The sequence below is a fragment of the Muntiacus reevesi genome, chromosome 1, assembly GCF_963930625.1.
Source record: "Muntiacus reevesi chromosome 1, mMunRee1.1, whole genome shotgun sequence".
NCBI classification, from domain to species: Eukaryota; Metazoa; Chordata; class Mammalia; order Artiodactyla; family Cervidae; genus Muntiacus; species Muntiacus reevesi.
In genome coordinates, this window is record NC_089249.1 from 210016449 (window position 1) to 210033543 (window position 17095).

The 17095-nt window shown below is 36.8% G+C and overlaps 1 protein-coding gene across 1 annotated transcript in view; it reads right to left on the reverse strand.

Annotated features, from left to right (window-relative positions):
* Window positions 1–5635: 5635 nt before the first annotated feature.
* Window positions 5636–17095, reverse strand: part of SRFBP1 (serum response factor binding protein 1) — a 66311-nt gene continuing 54851 nt past the window's right edge. Inside the window, exons 7-8 of the mRNA XM_065918217.1 lie at window positions 16083–16120; window positions 5636–12346 (exon numbers count right to left, since the gene is read on the reverse strand). Coding sequence (XP_065774289.1) covers window positions 12162–12346; window positions 16083–16120 — 223 coding nt within the window. The 3' untranslated portion in view covers window positions 5636–12161. The remainder of the gene's footprint in view (window positions 12347–16082; window positions 16121–17095) is intronic.

Consider the following 17095-nt stretch of genomic DNA (forward strand, 5'->3'; position numbering starts at 1 on the left):
TAACACTCTAAATCTCAGTGACATAACCAAATACTTACTTATCTCCTGCTCATGTGAAGTTCACTCGGTGGCTGGATTGGGTTATGGGGATCTGTTCCATGCAACCAAGCAGGGACCCTGGCTGATATTAATAGAAACTTCACCATCTTGTAAATCTATCTTGTAAGGTTGCCCAAGATGTTTAACATATAGCTGGAAAACAAAGACAGAAATGTGGAGATTGCCTGGAAAGTTCTGTGGGGCAGGTGAAAATCATGTACCCACATTCTTCTGGCCAGCCTTTGCCAACTTCAAGGAGGCTGGGAAGTATAATTTAGCCAGATACCTAACTAAAAGAAGAAATATATTAAGTGAACACTTCTGTGCCAGTTTCTAACATAGTATGTCCTTCTGGTTACCAGGTGCCCTACTAATAGAGCACACTCCCTCCTTCCCCAAGAGAGAAAACTCAAAATTCCATTCAGTTATCACAATCAGCTCAAAGGCCAAGATCTCTGAATGATGTGTGGTTCTCTCCACCAGTTCTGGATATGGCCACTTGAGGTTCTAGTGACAGTTGCACTAACAACAAAGTTACAGAAATCTATTGCCACCAGACCCAGTTTACCACAGTAAAGCATGGACAGGAGGTTTGTGATGTAAATTGTCACCTGGTAAAGGGAGTAATGGACACACACAGAAGGCACTGTGTAGGATATCCTTCTGGCAGACATTGTGAGATCCCTCTTTTCTGGTAGTGGGCCACTTTCCTGATAGCGGCTTTTCTGTCTAGAAGGAACTACATATACGGTGTTCTTCGTAGCTCTGAATCTACCTTTTTGGAGATTGTTTGGTCCATTATTATATTTGAAATAGATGGGCATTTTGCCTTTCCTGGGAGCCTTTAGTTTTTGCAACTCATCTCTTCTCTAAGCCCTCCCCCTCCCCCCCCACCCCCCGTCAAACACTCAGAATGACAGAAAATTCAAAGGCTACCGAAATCCAGACTTTCAATTCTTTGGCATTACAAAAAAGCAAACTACTATTTTTGAGGGAGAGATATCTATTCACTTACATATGCTAATAGTATCCTTCAAAATTCTTTCCTAAATATAATTCTCAAGCCTGCCTTATTTTTTCCATTTGCCAACATGGCTTAAAGCTATCATGCTTAGGAGGAAATGCCACATCTTTATTTAGGTCTGTGTGAACCCAGAAGTCTTAGTGGACATTTGTCCATTATCTTTTATTATTTGGGACTAGAAGTCATGGCTTTTTCATCTTTTTTTCTTTTTTCTTTCTGCTTTCAAACTAACAGATTTTTGCTACAACCCATTTTTCTTTTTTCCCCTACCACCCTGGTAAGTCCAGAGTAACAATCAACAGTCAATACCAGCATTTCTTTCTCCAGCCTCTCTCCTTAGTATTAGGAAGCCAATAAACACATCATCCACCTTTCAAGCAATTGCAAACGACCATTTAAAAAAATGTTTTGTCATTGCATGCACAAATCTCCAGTTTTACAGCTTTGGATATTAGTTTCCATCTTGACTGTACAGTGGACCAATGATAAGTATATTTTGGATTTTTGTCATAGGAACATTTTTTCTAGCAACAGTTTCTGTATCAGAGTAATACTTGTACTATAAAAAAAAATTCTCACTGGTTTTACACAAGGATGTTTGATAGAGGCTAACTTAAGTCCATTTGACTTAAGTGGAGGGAAAGGTGGTAAGTGTGATTTCCAGTTATTGAGGTTCCCACATTGATAGTTATTTCTTCATCTTAAAAACAGGGTCCTCTACTGTCTCCCCAGGACTTGACACGTAACTGAGGGTCAAAAGAAGGGTGGAAGATAGACGACAACTTCATGGGGCAGACCTAGTAGTTTATATAATTTTCTCTCATATTCCACGAATTAATTCTTGTCACATGTCCCCAGCCTAACTTCAGGAGAAGCTGAGAAACACAAGTTCACTGTAACTAACTGGTTTGATTATTTAGCAGTTTGCCCATCAGGGTAAATTCCAGAGATATTAAAGTTGAAAGGTAAACCAAAATCCATAAAAGTACTAGAGGGAAATGTAGTATAATTATTCAGAGATGTCAAGAACTCTAAAGGGTATGGGAATTCCATGGGCCTACGCTGGACACTCAGGAGAAAGATCGGAGACAGAGCAAAAACTGTTCTTGATGGTGTAGGCTTGAAAGAGGAGAGCTTACTGCTGAATCAAGGACACAAATACCTATGAGAAGTCTTCTTCCTTACTGAGAAAAAAAGCCTTAAGGCACAATAAGGTCATCAAACATTGTTAACCAGAACACAGACTTGCTGTGGCTCAGGGAAGTTTGTAAAAGGAAAAATATGAAAAACAAGAAACAACTCCGTATCCCTGGGAAGGGTCAAGGCGTCACCTAGATTTCCTAACATGGGAAGGAACAAGAAACTCCACCATAGATACATTGAATGTTTAACTGTCAGAAGCAAAAGGGGCAGGATCACTGAGAAAGCCACAAACCCAAGATCCAGTCATGTTTAACTATGAAAACCACAGAAAAAAAATTTATAGTATGAAAACTACAGAAAAACACTGAAGCATCAAGAGCTCAAATAGTTTTTTCCATGAGTCCTTTTTGAGGAATCTGCTAGAAAATGAACTTTATCCAACAAAAGATGACTGAGAAAACTTCAGCAATTTAGCTTTAACATACTTAATTGCAAATCTAAGGCTAAAACAAAGGTGGGGATACGGGTACAATAATATGTTATATAACAACACTCTATGTTATGTGTAGTATCTCCTAATGAAGTAAAAATAACAAAACTAAAAACTGGAAGATAATGCAGATGGAAGGAGGAAAGTAGAATAAACCCATTAGCTGTGGTTTAGGCAGAAAGTGAAACTTAAGGGATGTCACTGAAAATGGATAATACAGATTGTGAATTAAAAAAAAACAACAAAAAAAACAGGACTAAAGGCATTAAATAAAGGTAGAAGCACAAAGATAACTGCCAAAATGGAAATACTGGCTTTTCTAAACATCAAATTAAGGAAATTTCTTTTTTAAAAAGAGAACACAGCATACATTATGGAGAGGAACAAAATGAATACAATAATTTCATGAGAGGATGAGAAGGTTGGATGGCATCAATGACTCAATGGACTTGAAAGTGAACAAACTCCATGGACACAGTGAAGGACAGGGATGTCTAGAGTGCTGCAGTTCACAGGGTTGCAGAGAGTTGGACACGACTGAACAAAAATAGCATAAGACAATCTGAAAGAGTTGAAAGCAATCATATCCATCTTATTAACAACTGTGAAAGGTTTAATTTGATTATATGGAAACATTTTCAAGCTGGCTTATAAAGGCCCAACAAAATGCTCTTTTCGATAGATACATCTGAAACAGAATGCTTCAGAAAGACTAAAAATCAAAAGGATAGTCAAAGGTGTTTCAGACAAATGGAAACAAAGAAAACATGGACAGCAAAAGTGATACCAAAGTAGAAAGTAAGTAGTAGAGTAAGATTTTCTAAACATGATCCCAAATGTAAATATAAAAATTAAGGAATAGTAAATGAAGAGGAACCACTACATCTGAATACATCAAATAAATGACAAACATGATGGAAACATGAATGACAAAAATCAAGACAACTGACAATGTATGGGGCTATTTTTAATAAAACTACATACACATTTACCTTCTGACATAATAAGATTACTTCTAGGAACTTACTTCAAAGACACACCTCCAACAATATGAAAATACAGTTGGTTCATATTTTAAAGTGTTTGTAAAATATGACAAATAACCAAAGGCTCATACATGGTGGTGGTGGTGGTGGTTTAGTCACTAAGTCATGTCCGACTCTTGTGACCCCATGGACTGGAGCCTGCCAGACTCCTCTGTCCATGGGATTCTCCAGGCAAGAATACTGGAGTGGGTTGCTATTCCCAAGTCTCATACATAAATGAGTGAATAAATAGGTCTACTCAATGATGTGAGATGCCATTTCTATTCTGTAATGACTTAAACAAAAAAAAACATTATCTAATAGTCTAAAGTCTGACATGGGTCTCAGTGGGCTAAAATCAGAGTGCCAGCAGGGCTGTGTTCCTCTTTAGAGGCTCTTGGGTAGGATCCTTTCCATGGCTCATTCAGGTTGTTAGCAGAATTCAGTTTTTTGAAGTGGCAGGTGTGAGATTCCCATTTTCTTCCTGGATGTAAACGGAAGGCTGCTAGAAGCCACCAGCTTTCCTCAGGTCGTGACTCTTTCTCTGTCTTCAGAGAAAGCAACAGTGGATACAGTCCCTCTCACACAACTGGCCGTTCTCCTGGTGCTGTGTACTACATCCTTGATACTTTTTTGTACCTAGCAGTTTGAACCTCTTAATCCCCTTCACCTATCTTGCCCCTCCCCCACCTCTCTCCCCTGTGGTAACCACTAGCTTGTTCTCTATGTCTGTTTCTATTTTGCTATATTCATTAGTTTTATTTTAAAGAACGAAGACCTCTATGGTCAGATCTGTAGTGACTTCCAGACTATGTTGGGTTGGCCTTTGGTTTTTAACTAAAAATAAGACACATTTTTCATTTTCACCAAGAACTTTATTGAACAACATTTTTACTATTTTGTTCCACTACTTTCTGGCGTTTTTCAGGCAACTTTGTCATTCCATCATCCCAAAACTTTCTCTCTTTTTGAGCAAAGAACTGTTCCAGGTGCTTTTTCAGTCTTCTAGGAAACTGAAGTTTTTGCATTAAGAGAATTTTGTAAAGACTGAAATAACTGGACACGTGAAGGTGCAAAGTCTGGTGAAAATGGTAGATGAATCAGAACTTCCCATCCAGGCTTTAACAGTTTTTATCTGGTCGTCAAAGAAGTATGCAGTCTTATGGTAACCTGATAGATTATGCATTTTCTGTTGACTAATTCCAGACACTATTCATTGAGGGATTTCAGTGGGTCTAACTGGGAGCAATACTTGTTGGAAATAATTATTTGGTTTTCCAGAAGGTGCTCATAAGAGAACTCCCTTTCAATCACACCACAAACACATCACCTTCTTTGGATAAAGTTTGGCCTTTGGTGTGGCTGGCGGTTCATTTTGCTTGCCCCAGGATCTCTTCTGCTCTACAGTATTATACAGTACTCACTTTTCATTGTTTATCACAATTTGTTTTAAAAACAGAACATTTTCATTACTTTGAAGTAGGGAACTGCATGCAGAAATACAGTCAAGGTTTTTTCACTTAACTTATGTGGAACCCAAACGTCAAAGACATTAACTTGGCCAAGTTAGTGCAAATTATTTTCAACATTTAAGTTGGATATTTTGGGTATGCTGGCTATCTCCTGTGTGGTAAAATACTGATTATTCTCAATTAATGTCTCAATTTGATCGCTATCACTTCAACTGGTCTACCTGAAGACCATGGAGGATTGTTCAGCAAAAAATCTCCAGCACAAAACTTTGTAAACCATTTTTGACATATTTGATCAGTCACAGAACCTTCTTCATACACTGCATGAATCTTTTTCGCATATCAGTTGTTTTAACCTTTCTTGAAATAATAAAGCATAATATGCCGAAAATGTTGCTATTTCCCCCCACCTTCAATATTAAAATGGCTACACAAAAATTCACCAATTTTGATGAGCTTTTTAATGCATGTTGATATGACAGCTGTCACAATACAATCTAACAAAACTGTTTTGAATGATGTTAAAGACAACTAAGCATTAACTAGAGACATCTTATGAAAAAAAACAAAGAACTTTTGGAGCAACCCAACATTTTTAAATGATGAAAACAAAGATTATAAAAGCATCTAGAAAATGTCAACTTTTATGTAAGAAAGGGGAAATAAAAAAACATACATATTTGTTAAACTGCAAATAAAAACACAGGAAGAATACACTAAGGACAAATGAGACTGATTAATCTACACTGGGAGGGAGGGGTTGGGATGAAAAGGAAATAAACAATTTGAACAGCATGGCTGCCACTTCTCTGAGTATACTGTTTTATGCAGCTCTAACACACAGAACAATATTAACGTTTCACATACATAAAGAAAAAAATAAATATAATTATCAAGGATAGAGAAAATAATCCTTAAAATAAAATACAGTCAGAAATATTTGAACTAAAACGCATTTCAAATGAAGTACTATATGGAAGGAAGAAGAATGGGGAAAAAAACACACTAATCCAGGTAAAGTTTTATTATTATTTAAAAAAAATGAGATACAATTCACATACAGTAATATGCATCCTTATAAAGCACACAATTCAGTGGATTTTTGTATATTCACAAAGTTGTGCAACCAACACTACAATATCCAATTCCAGAACACATCCAGTCCTTGAAATGTCACATCCATTAAAAGGCACTCCCTTTTCCTCTCCCCCTCAGCCCTTCGCAGCCACTAATCTACTTTTGATCTCAATGGATTTACCTATTCTAGACATTTCACATAAACAGAACTCTATTTTGTGTATGTTTTCTTTTTTATCATGATGTTTTCAAAATTCATCCATGTCACAATATGTATCAATACTTCATTCTTTTTTAATGGCTCAATAATATGCCACTGCATGTATATACCATTTATCCAGTCATTAGCTGATGGGATATTTGGGTTCTTTCCTCTTTTTCTCTATTATGAATAATGCTCCCATGAACATGTGCATTCAATTTTTTTTTTTCCTTTAAATATGTTTTCAATTCTCTTGAGGGTACATAACTATGATTGGAAATGTGGGGTCATATTAGACTCCCACTATGCCTATATTAACACACTTGATGGTATCTCCATGGGTCTTCAAGAGTCTATAAATGTTCACTATTTATTTTCCCTCTGTTTCTGTAACTGGATAATCTCAATTGATCAATTGTCAGCTTCACTCAATCCTTCCTAACTGCTCAAATGTATTGTCAAACCCTTCTGCTGAAATTTTTGTTTCAGTAATGTATTTTTCAATTCCTAAACTTTTTTCTTTCTTCTTTATAATTTCTATCTCATTACTGATATTCTCTATTTGGTAAGAATAGTTCTCAAACTTTCTCTTAGACCTTTAGATATTGTTTCCTTTTGTTCTTTGAACACATTTAAAATAGCCTATTTAAAGTTTTTGTCAAATAAATTCAAAGTTTGGGCCTATTTGGGACAGTTTCTATAGAAATAGCTTTTTCTCCTTGTACATGAGCCATATGCTGTGTATGTGTGACAACATTCTGTTGAAAACTAGACATTTTAAATAATAATATATGTTCCAACTCTAGAAATCAGGTATTCTCTTCTCTTTAGGGTTTGTTGTTGCTGTTTGTCTAGTGACTTTTCTTAACTATTTTTGTGAAATCTGTATTCTTTGTTGTATATGGTCACTAAAGTCTCTGCTTCATTGGTTTCAGTTCAGTTCAATTCAGTCGCTCAGTCATGTCCTACTCTGCGACCCCATGAATCGTAGCATGCCAGGCCTCCCTGTCCATCACCAACTGCTGGAATTTACTCAGACTCATGTCCATAGAGTCGGTGATGCCATCTAGCCATCTCATCGTCTGTTGTCCCCTTCTCTTCCTGCCCCCAATCCCTCCCAGCATAAGGGTCTTTTCCAATGAGTCAACTCTTCACATGAGGTGGCCAAAGTATTGGAGTTTCAGCTTCAGCATCAGCCCCTCCAATGAACACCCAGGACTGATCTTTAGGATGGACTGGTTGGATCTCCTTGCAGTTCAAGGGACTCTCAAGAGTCTTCTCCAACACCACAGTTCAAAAGCATCAATTTTTTGGTGCTCAGCTTTCTTCACATTCCAACTCTCACATCCATACATGACTACTGGAAAAACCATAGCCTTGACTAGACAAACATTTGTTGGCAAAGTAATGTCTCTGCTTTTTAATATGCTATCTAGGTTGGTCATAACTTTCCTTCCAAGGTGTAAGCGTCTTTTAATTTCATGGCTGCAATCACCATCTGCAGTGATTTTGGAGCCCCAAAAATCATTTGCTTAGTGGTATGCTAATAACTGGACAGATTCCCTTAATGCCTGGAATTGATACTTCACTAACTTTGTTGAGAGCCTTTTGTTGGGATACACCTTCAACACTTGGCAAGGAAGTTGACATTTCCACACTAGCCATCACTTCCCGCTTATGTAGAGCTCCCAAAGTCAACCAGAAGTGAGGGTTTAGGGCCTTCTCAGCACTTTCCTGAATGTGCACATAATTCTGTCATTCATATGACTTTCTTAATTCCAGGAAATATGTCAAAACTTATCAAAGTTCCTAAGGATAGTGAATTTTCCAGATTTCCTTTTAAGCTGTTTGATTAACTTCTTGTCTTCCCCAACTGTTATTCACTACCTTTGGAAGTTGTGATGTTAAATAATTGCCTCTAACTGATTTCAAAAAGTGATCTCAGGAAAAAGGCTTTTCACATTGGGTAAGCTCTTAGCCAAGTTAGATAAAGAAAGAATTGCCATCGGGTCTTCCAGTGAACTACCTTACTGGTCAAATAAAGATAATTCTCAGGGAATGTGTCTTTGAAAAAGTTCCAACCTTTTTCTGGCGCCTCTAGTATCTGTCAGGCTGCAAGTTTTCATCATGATTGTGGGGTGCTGATTTTCAAGACACCATGGACTTGGGGAGCGGGGGATGAGAATAGAGCAAGTTAAAATGTCACAAAGATACTCTCTGTATCAAGTTTCAGCCATTTTTAATAAATAACAACCCTTAGTAAGTTTTTGGTTAATTCTGCAGTTCTGAAAACATCAATTCTGACACTATGGACAGCTTTCTCCACTGCTTTTAAAGAAGAAAGGTAATTTTTGGATGTCCTTAGTCAGTCATTTTTGCTAACAATATCCCAGATACTTGCAAACTTAGTTTTGAAACCATACGCCCTCAGGCTAAAGAAAAAAAAAAAACTTCAAACATAAATTAGTTTGACTAATAAACTTGTGTTTTGCAGAGGTATCAATCAGCAATTTTGAACTGAACTTCTGTGTACTCTGGGGCTGAGAAAATAAATATATTGTGGAAACTAAGAAACCACCTTCCTCACTACTACAGAAAGGACTTACATGCCAAAAAAACACAGGAAACAACTTGAAGGGGCTTCCATTAACCAAAGCAAGCAGCATCCCTGGCCTACATCCACTAGATGCAACATCTTCCCCAGATGTGACATTCAAAATATCTCTAGACACTGCCAAGTATACCTTGTTGGTACAAACTGCCCAAGAGAATCACTGCAGATAAGATCATTAAAACAGCTACTAACGTTCTAGGAAGTAGAGAAAAACATAAACATGATACAGAGACAAACAGAAATTATAGTAAAATCAATAACAATGCACTACAGGGTTAAATGTAGAAGCAAAATGTATATAAACAATAGTACAAAAGCATGGGGAGAAACGTAACATTTACTACAGTAAGGTGTTTGGACCATATGTAAAGTGGTATAAATACTACTTGAGATGTATACTATAATAAATCTTATAATCCAATAATCGATAAAGTGAATAAAAAATAGCCAATTAATAAAAAGTAACAGAAAAGGAAAAAAGAGAAGTATCCATGAGATAATACCAAAATACATTTAAAAGCTCAACTAATAGGAGAAAATGTAAGATTCTCCCTTATTCTAAAAGGCCATCTAATAAGTGTAGAAAAACTGAAATAAAAAAAAATTAATTTAAACTACTATAGCAATAATTATTTCAGGTAAGAATTATGAATGAATGTTAAAACTAGTGCATGAAAGTTTCAAGACATTTTCACACAGTCTCAAAGTATCTCCCCACAAGATAATTATTCATTACAAAGAGAAAATAGTAATCCTGCAGTGGAAAAACCGTATAAATACCACTTAAAACAAGTAAGCAAAGTTAACACCACCAGTAAAGGTCCAGCCATATCAATATCATCACCTAACCTCAGATATGATGCAACAGGACAAATGCAACATTCCTGCCAAAAGTGCATAACTTGAATATGAAAATGTGAGTATTAGACAAGTCCAAATAAAAGGACACTGCAAAATATCTGATCTGCACTTTTGAAAAAGGTCGATGTCATGAAATCCTAATAGACTGAGGTACTGTTTCCAACCAAAGAGAGATAACTGAATGTAAGGTGACCACTGGATGTAAGGCTTGATGCTGATTTTTCTGTTGCCATAAAAAGACACTGGGACAATTGGCAAAATCTTAATATTTGATAACTGAACTGTGGTAATACAAAAGAACAGAGAATGACTTGTTTTTAGAGAGAGCCTACAAACAGGGCAGAGAAATAGAAATGATAAAAGGATGAGAGGAAGAGAGTAGATGGAGAGGGAGACAGGGATAAAATGAGGAAAAGAGAGATGAAGGGATAAAGAGTATAAAAAAGGAAGGAGAAAGGGGAAAAGGAAGGAAAAAAGGAGGAGAGAAGGGAGTATGAGAACCAAAGATAAAGTAGATACAGAAAAATTGTTAATACTGGGGGAATTCGGGTGACAGATGTTGTGTAGTAAAGAACCTGGTCCTGCCCAAAGAGAGAAACTGCCTTTGCCTTCAGCTTCACGGAGGCCCTCTACGTCATAACTGATAGGCGTGTCCTTGTTTAGAGCAGGGGTTGGCTGCACTAAAAAAGACCTACCATGTCATTTAGGATGAGTCTTCGGTCATATGATATTATCAATCCATCTGAAACAATCACATGGGCAATCAACTGAGCATGTCTATCTACGAAAGATACAATAAAAATTTTGGACATTAAAACTGGAGTGAGCTTTTCAGATTGGCAACACTGTACACACTGATGCAAGGATGGCAATGCAACTTGAAGACAACAGAAACTTTGCTTTTAGAACCCTCACAGACTGTGCCCTATGCATTTCTTCCTTTGGCTGGTTATAATCTGTACTCTTTCCTTGTAATGAACTATCTGTTGTTGTTCAGTCGCTAAACTGTATAATGAACTGTAACTAGGAATATAATAGGTTTTAGTGAGTTCTGTAAGCAAATTTTTGAATCTGACAGTATTTGGGGAGCCCTCCCCTGCAATCTCCAAACCTGCAGTTGGTGTCAGAAGTGAGTAGTCTCGTGTGGCCTCTTTCCTCTAACTTTGTAGTCAAACCCTAACTCCTTGAAGTTGGGGTTAGAAGTGTTGGGTCAATGAATAGTGCTCTCAACCTCATGGTTTGGCTAAATCTGGGTAGGGATAGAAACATTATATTTTAACTTTTTTGGTTACTTAGTTAACCAAGAACTTTAATTTCTCCCAGTAGCAAGAAGTCAAACATTTGAAGAGATTTTTAAAATTTTGTTTCCCTTTTAAATAACAGTACTATGAAATATAAAGCAGTCCCTTCTTCTGTGAATTATAACCTCTGCTTAGCTATAGTGAAAATGCTTCTGTAATCATATCTCCTTCAGAATTTGCTCTTGTAAATTCCAAACCTATGATTCCTCAAAAACTGTTGCTATAAAGAACACATGTCTAATGTTATGTTATACATTTGTGATTTGACAGAAATTTTATACGCAGTAAAACCAATTTTTGGTTGGTTGCAACATTTGAACATGAATGCTGCCCCAAATAACTGAAACATAATTCAGAAATCCAAAATTTTCCTGGGAAACTATTTTAAACAGTCAAAAACTAAAAAATTACAAATAATTAAAGCTATAATAAAAACTAATATTTACTTATATAACTTATTATCTGTATACCCATAATAAAAGTTATCATCTTAGTTTTGCTAGCAAGAGTAACTCAGTAAAAAGAGTCTGTTTTAAATAGCTATACTTTCCTCATATTTTTCCATTATTATTTCAAATATCACTCAACATTTATTTTCAAAGTAAAGAAACACAGAGCTAACCTAGCGAAATACACTTCATGATAAAACCAAATGAGAAAATCTGAGATAGCTATCATCTCAAAATTCTTTTATAGAGGGACAGCAGTCTTCCAGACATATTTAAAATTAAGTAAGTACTTGATCTACAGAAGCTTAAACATAACACGAACACCCTTAAAAAAAGACAAAACCAACTCATTTCTATAACCCATTCAGAGACTTACTTAAATATATATTTAAATAATGAGCTAGTTTAAAAAATAAGAAGAAAATCAAATTTAGACAGAGAAATTAACAAAACTATAGTACTGATCAATCATCAAAGGTAATTTTTTTCCCCTGAAACACAGCAATTTTGGATTGCTGTTCTTTTCGCCGCCGGCTTGCTTCCCATGAAGGATGAAGAGGCAGCTGTGATTTCTGTTTTGTATTTTCAAATCCTCTTTGTGCTTTCTTATTTAACTGATTCTTGATCTGAGGTTCAATGTGCTGAAAATCTGCAGGAGAAAGCAAAATTAATGAAAACTAAGTCTGTACATAAATAGCATAGAAGAAAAAAACATTTTATCTTCTCAAGCCAGTATTTAAGGAAGAAATTTAGTTTTACTTAAGTAGAATACCTCACACAAAAATAAAAAATCTAAGCCCTGCTGGGAAGTTTGAAGTTGAAATACACATGGCCAGTGAATTTTGGGACACATGCTTTCTAACCGTTGTCAATATGTCTGTTGCAGGCCTCCTGGTGTATGCTGTTCTATCTTTTTACATTGACATTAAGAAAGGAAACACAGTCCAGACAACACATAAGGAAACAAAATTTTAAAAGGGGAGTGTTTTGTATTTTTAAAGGAATATGATTCATTGGCATATGATATCTCTGTGTGGAGCAATGCAGCCAGAAAATTCACATGTTTTAACTAAAATATTGAGTTCAACAGTGTTGATGGGTGAGCTATTTAAAGGGCTATTAATTGATTCCACTCCCTTCTGTTACTGAACAAAAAATGTGACTGCAAAGTAACTGCTATATCTACTCAAATTTAAGACACTGTTCTTTTCGAACCATAAAGTTATCCACCAAATATGAGGGTGGCAATTTGTAATCTAGCTCTTACCTCTTTCATTATGAGAAACTTCTATTACATTATTTTGAACAAAGTACTGGGAGACATACGGGCTTGGAAGGACTGAATTAATGCACATTTATAAGATCACAAAGACAAGGCAAAAAATTTAATACAGATTTATTAATCAGTCCTAGGGGTGCATAATTTCTCCACTGCTAGTTAGCGATCATTGTTAAGAAGCCTTTTAAAGATCTTAAAAAGCAAATGCTATAATGTTATTGAAACAAGTGTACAATTGGGATAACATTTTCAAAAGATCACTGCACACAGACTCAAAACATCCCATATCTTGTACAAATCACATGTGCTCCAGAAGTCTGTTATAATACTCCAAGAGTGCCTCTAGGGATAAAGAGTGGAGAACTAAAATGTTAAATGAAACCATTTCATGTAACCTAAAATTTGAATAAGATAGTATTTCTAAACTGATATGTATTTTAATAACTATATAAAGCATACTTGCATGTACAAATAAATGGATACATTAAATATCATAAATTTATAAGCTAAATAAAAACAAAAACACGTTCTACTTGGGTCTTCTCATTAGGAAGATGTGGGAATTTTTTAATTTGCAGCTATTCTGTATTTGTGAATATAAGGCTATGTATTTGCCAAACCTAGTACTTTAATACAGTGATTAAAATAACATAAAAATGTGGCATGGGTTTTACAGTTCTGTAGTAGATAGTAAGGAAACGATATTTAAGGCTGCAAGTGAGTATCCTACGTATGAGTTAGGAAAAGGTAAAACTGTTGCTAGTTAAAACTTGGGAAGCAGGCTACATGCTTATGGAACTGCAGCACAAGGTAAGTGTCTGGAAAGAATAAAAAGATTAGTGTACTGATGGATCTTTGGCAAAGTACTAAAAAGAAAAAGAGAACAGTTCAGGAAAGAACTGGCCAGTTCACAGGCAGATACAAAAGGGAAAAGAGGGCACAGATATTTGGCAATTTAGGGTTTAGAAAAGCATTTTGACTCCAAACTGTGAGAGATATGATTGAGAAAGATTTTAAGCAGTAAAAGACCTACAGAGATTTAGCCCTGGAGAAGAGATAAGAGCAAAGGTATGGCTCTCTCATAAATGCAAAGAAGAGAACCAGAAGGCAAAGGAGAAAAGGAAAGATACATCCATTAGAATGCGGAGTTCCAAAGAACAGTACGGATAGATAAGAAAACCTTCCTCAGTGATCCATGCAAAGAAATAGAGGAAAACAATAGAATGGAAAAGGCTAGAGATCTCTTCAAGAAAATTAGAGATACCAAGGGAACATTTCACGCAAAGATGGGATCAATAAAGGACAGAAACAGTAAGGACCTAACAGGAGCACAAGATATCAAAGAAGAGGTGGCAAGAATACACAGAAGAACTGTACAAAAAAGATCTTCATGACCCAAATAACCACAATGGTGTGATCATTCACCGAGAGCCAGACATCCTGGAATGCGAAGTCAAGTGGGCCTTAGAAAGCATCACTACGAACAAAGCTAGTGGAGGTGATGGAATTCCAACTGAGCTATTTCAAATCCTAAAAGATGATGGTGTGAAAGTGCTGCACTCAATATGCCAGCAAATTTGGAAAACTCGGCAGTGGCCACAGGGCTGGAAAAGCTCAGTTTTCATTCTGATGCCAAAGAAAGGCAATGCCAGAGAATGTTCAAACTACTACACAATTGCACTCATCTCACACACTAGTAAAGTAATGCTCAAAATTCTCCAAGACAGGCTTTAGCAATATGTGAACCATGAACATCCAAATGTGCAAGCTGGTTTTAGAAAAGGCAGAGGAACCAGAGATCAAACTGCCAACATCCATCGGATCATCAAAAAACCAATGAATTCCAGAAAAAACATCTGCTTTATTGACTACACTAAAGCCTGACTGTGTGGATCACAACAAACTATGGAAAATTCAAGAGATGGGAATACCAGATCACCTTGCCGGCCTTCTGAGAAATCTGTATGCAGATCAAGAAGCAACAGTTAGAAGTAGACATGGAACAACAGACTGGTTCCAAATCCGGAAAAGTATACATCAAAGCTGTATATTATCATCCTGCTTATTTAACACATCAGAGTACATCATGTGAAATGCTAGGCTGGATGAAGCACAAGCTGGAATCAAGATTGCCTGGAAAAATACCAATAACCTCAGATATGCAGATGACATCATCCTTAAGGCAGAAAGTGAAGAACTAAAAAGCCTCTTGATGAAAGTGAAAGAGGAGAGTGAAAAAGTTGGCTTAAAATTCAACATTCTGAGCGCCGAATAATTGACACTTTTGAACTGTGGTGTTGGCAAAGACTCTTGAGATTCCCTTGGACTGCAAGGAGATCTAGTCCATCCTAAAGGAAATCAGTCTTGAATATTCACTGGAAGGACTGTTGCTGAAGCTGAAACTCCAATACTTTGACCACCTGATGCAAAGAACTGACTCATTAGAAAAGACCCTGATGCTGGGAAAGACTGAAGGCGTGAGGAGAAGGGGATGACAGAGTATGAGATGGTTGGATGGTATTACCAACTCAATAGACATGAGTTTGAGTAAACTCCGGGAGTTGCTGATGGTCAGGAAGGCCTGGAGTGCTGCAGTCCATGGGGCCACAAAGAGTCGGACTCGCCTGAGTGACTGAACTGAACTGAAATCAAACAGACTCAACATAACTGATAAGTTTTGTCTGTATCTTTCCTACTGGTAGAACAGAGAGAGTAAAAAAAAAACACATAAAATAAAAAAACAAAAAACTATACTGATAATTACAAGATGCTCTATTTTCATTTCTGTGGGTACAGAATTTATTCAGACTACTAAGCAACCAGGTTTCCCTCATCTCAGCAGGAGACACAGGTTCAATCCCCTGGCTCGGGAAGATCCCCTGGAGAAGGAAACGGCAACCCACTCCAGTATTCTTGCCTGGGAAATCCCATGGAGAGAGAAGCCTGGCAGGCTACAGTCCGTGGGGTCACAAAAGACTCAGACACAAAAGTCTCAGACACGACTTCATGACTAAATAACACGTAAGCAACCAGAGTTTTTCTTCTTTCCTCTTTGGAAAAGCACTGCTCAACTGTATGTGGAAGTTAGGTAGTTATTAGTACATACCCAGGGTTTTGCTTCTTGGAACCTGTTCTCTGTGATTCCTAAAAGAAGAAAAACACCGTTAGGATATTTAATATTGAAACAAATCCTCTGACTTTAAGAAGACAACATAATAAGAATGCTGATAAAACTCACTTTAAAAACTATCATGCTCCTTTACCTCCCCCATCAGAAACAATAAAAAAATTATGAAAACCCCATGTTTTAGCTATATCAAAGGTTTGTTAGATCCCAGTATCACTATGGGCTTCCTAGGTGGCACTAATAAGGGTGGTAAAGAATCCACCTGCCGATGCAGGAGACACAAGAGACATGGGTTTGACCCTTGGGTGGGGAAGATCCTCTGGAGTAGGGATCAGCAGCCCCTTTGAGCATTCTTGCCTGGAGAACCCCACGGACAGGGGACACTGGTGGGCTGCAGGCCACGGGGTCGCAGAGCGAGGCATGGCTGAGCGACGGAGCAGAGGCTCACCACAGAAACAGGGAGGACTTTCTCTCAACGTCCTTATCGTGACTTCTGGCTACGGAATATCCTGTCTTGGTTACCTTGGATGCTTGAGAACTATCTAGACAAAGAATTTCAAAAATCTTCTTACTGGAGCAATGAATCACATGTAACAAAAATTAAGTTAACAATTTTGGAGAGAAGAAAGGGGTAGTGGTGTGTAATTTTCAAGTGAGGAAAAAAAATAAATCTTCTGAAGGCAAAGTTGGGAGTTACAAGGACTAATTTAATAATTTTCAAGGCTTCAAAGATGGTTTATGTGTCTTTTCCACACTCTTACTTTCTGGGAAAATTTCAACATCACTTTTTTTCTGTTTTATTAAAAATTATGCCTCACCTATAAATTATAGAAAAAGCTTACTGAAGAAAATAGCTAACTATGATTTTTATTCTAAATGTAAAGATATCACCTAACATTAGAATTACAAATGAATTTAAACCTATTGATTTACAACAAAACAGCTGCAAAAAGCAGTGATTACAGAAGGGATAAGGATGACCAGCAAGTATA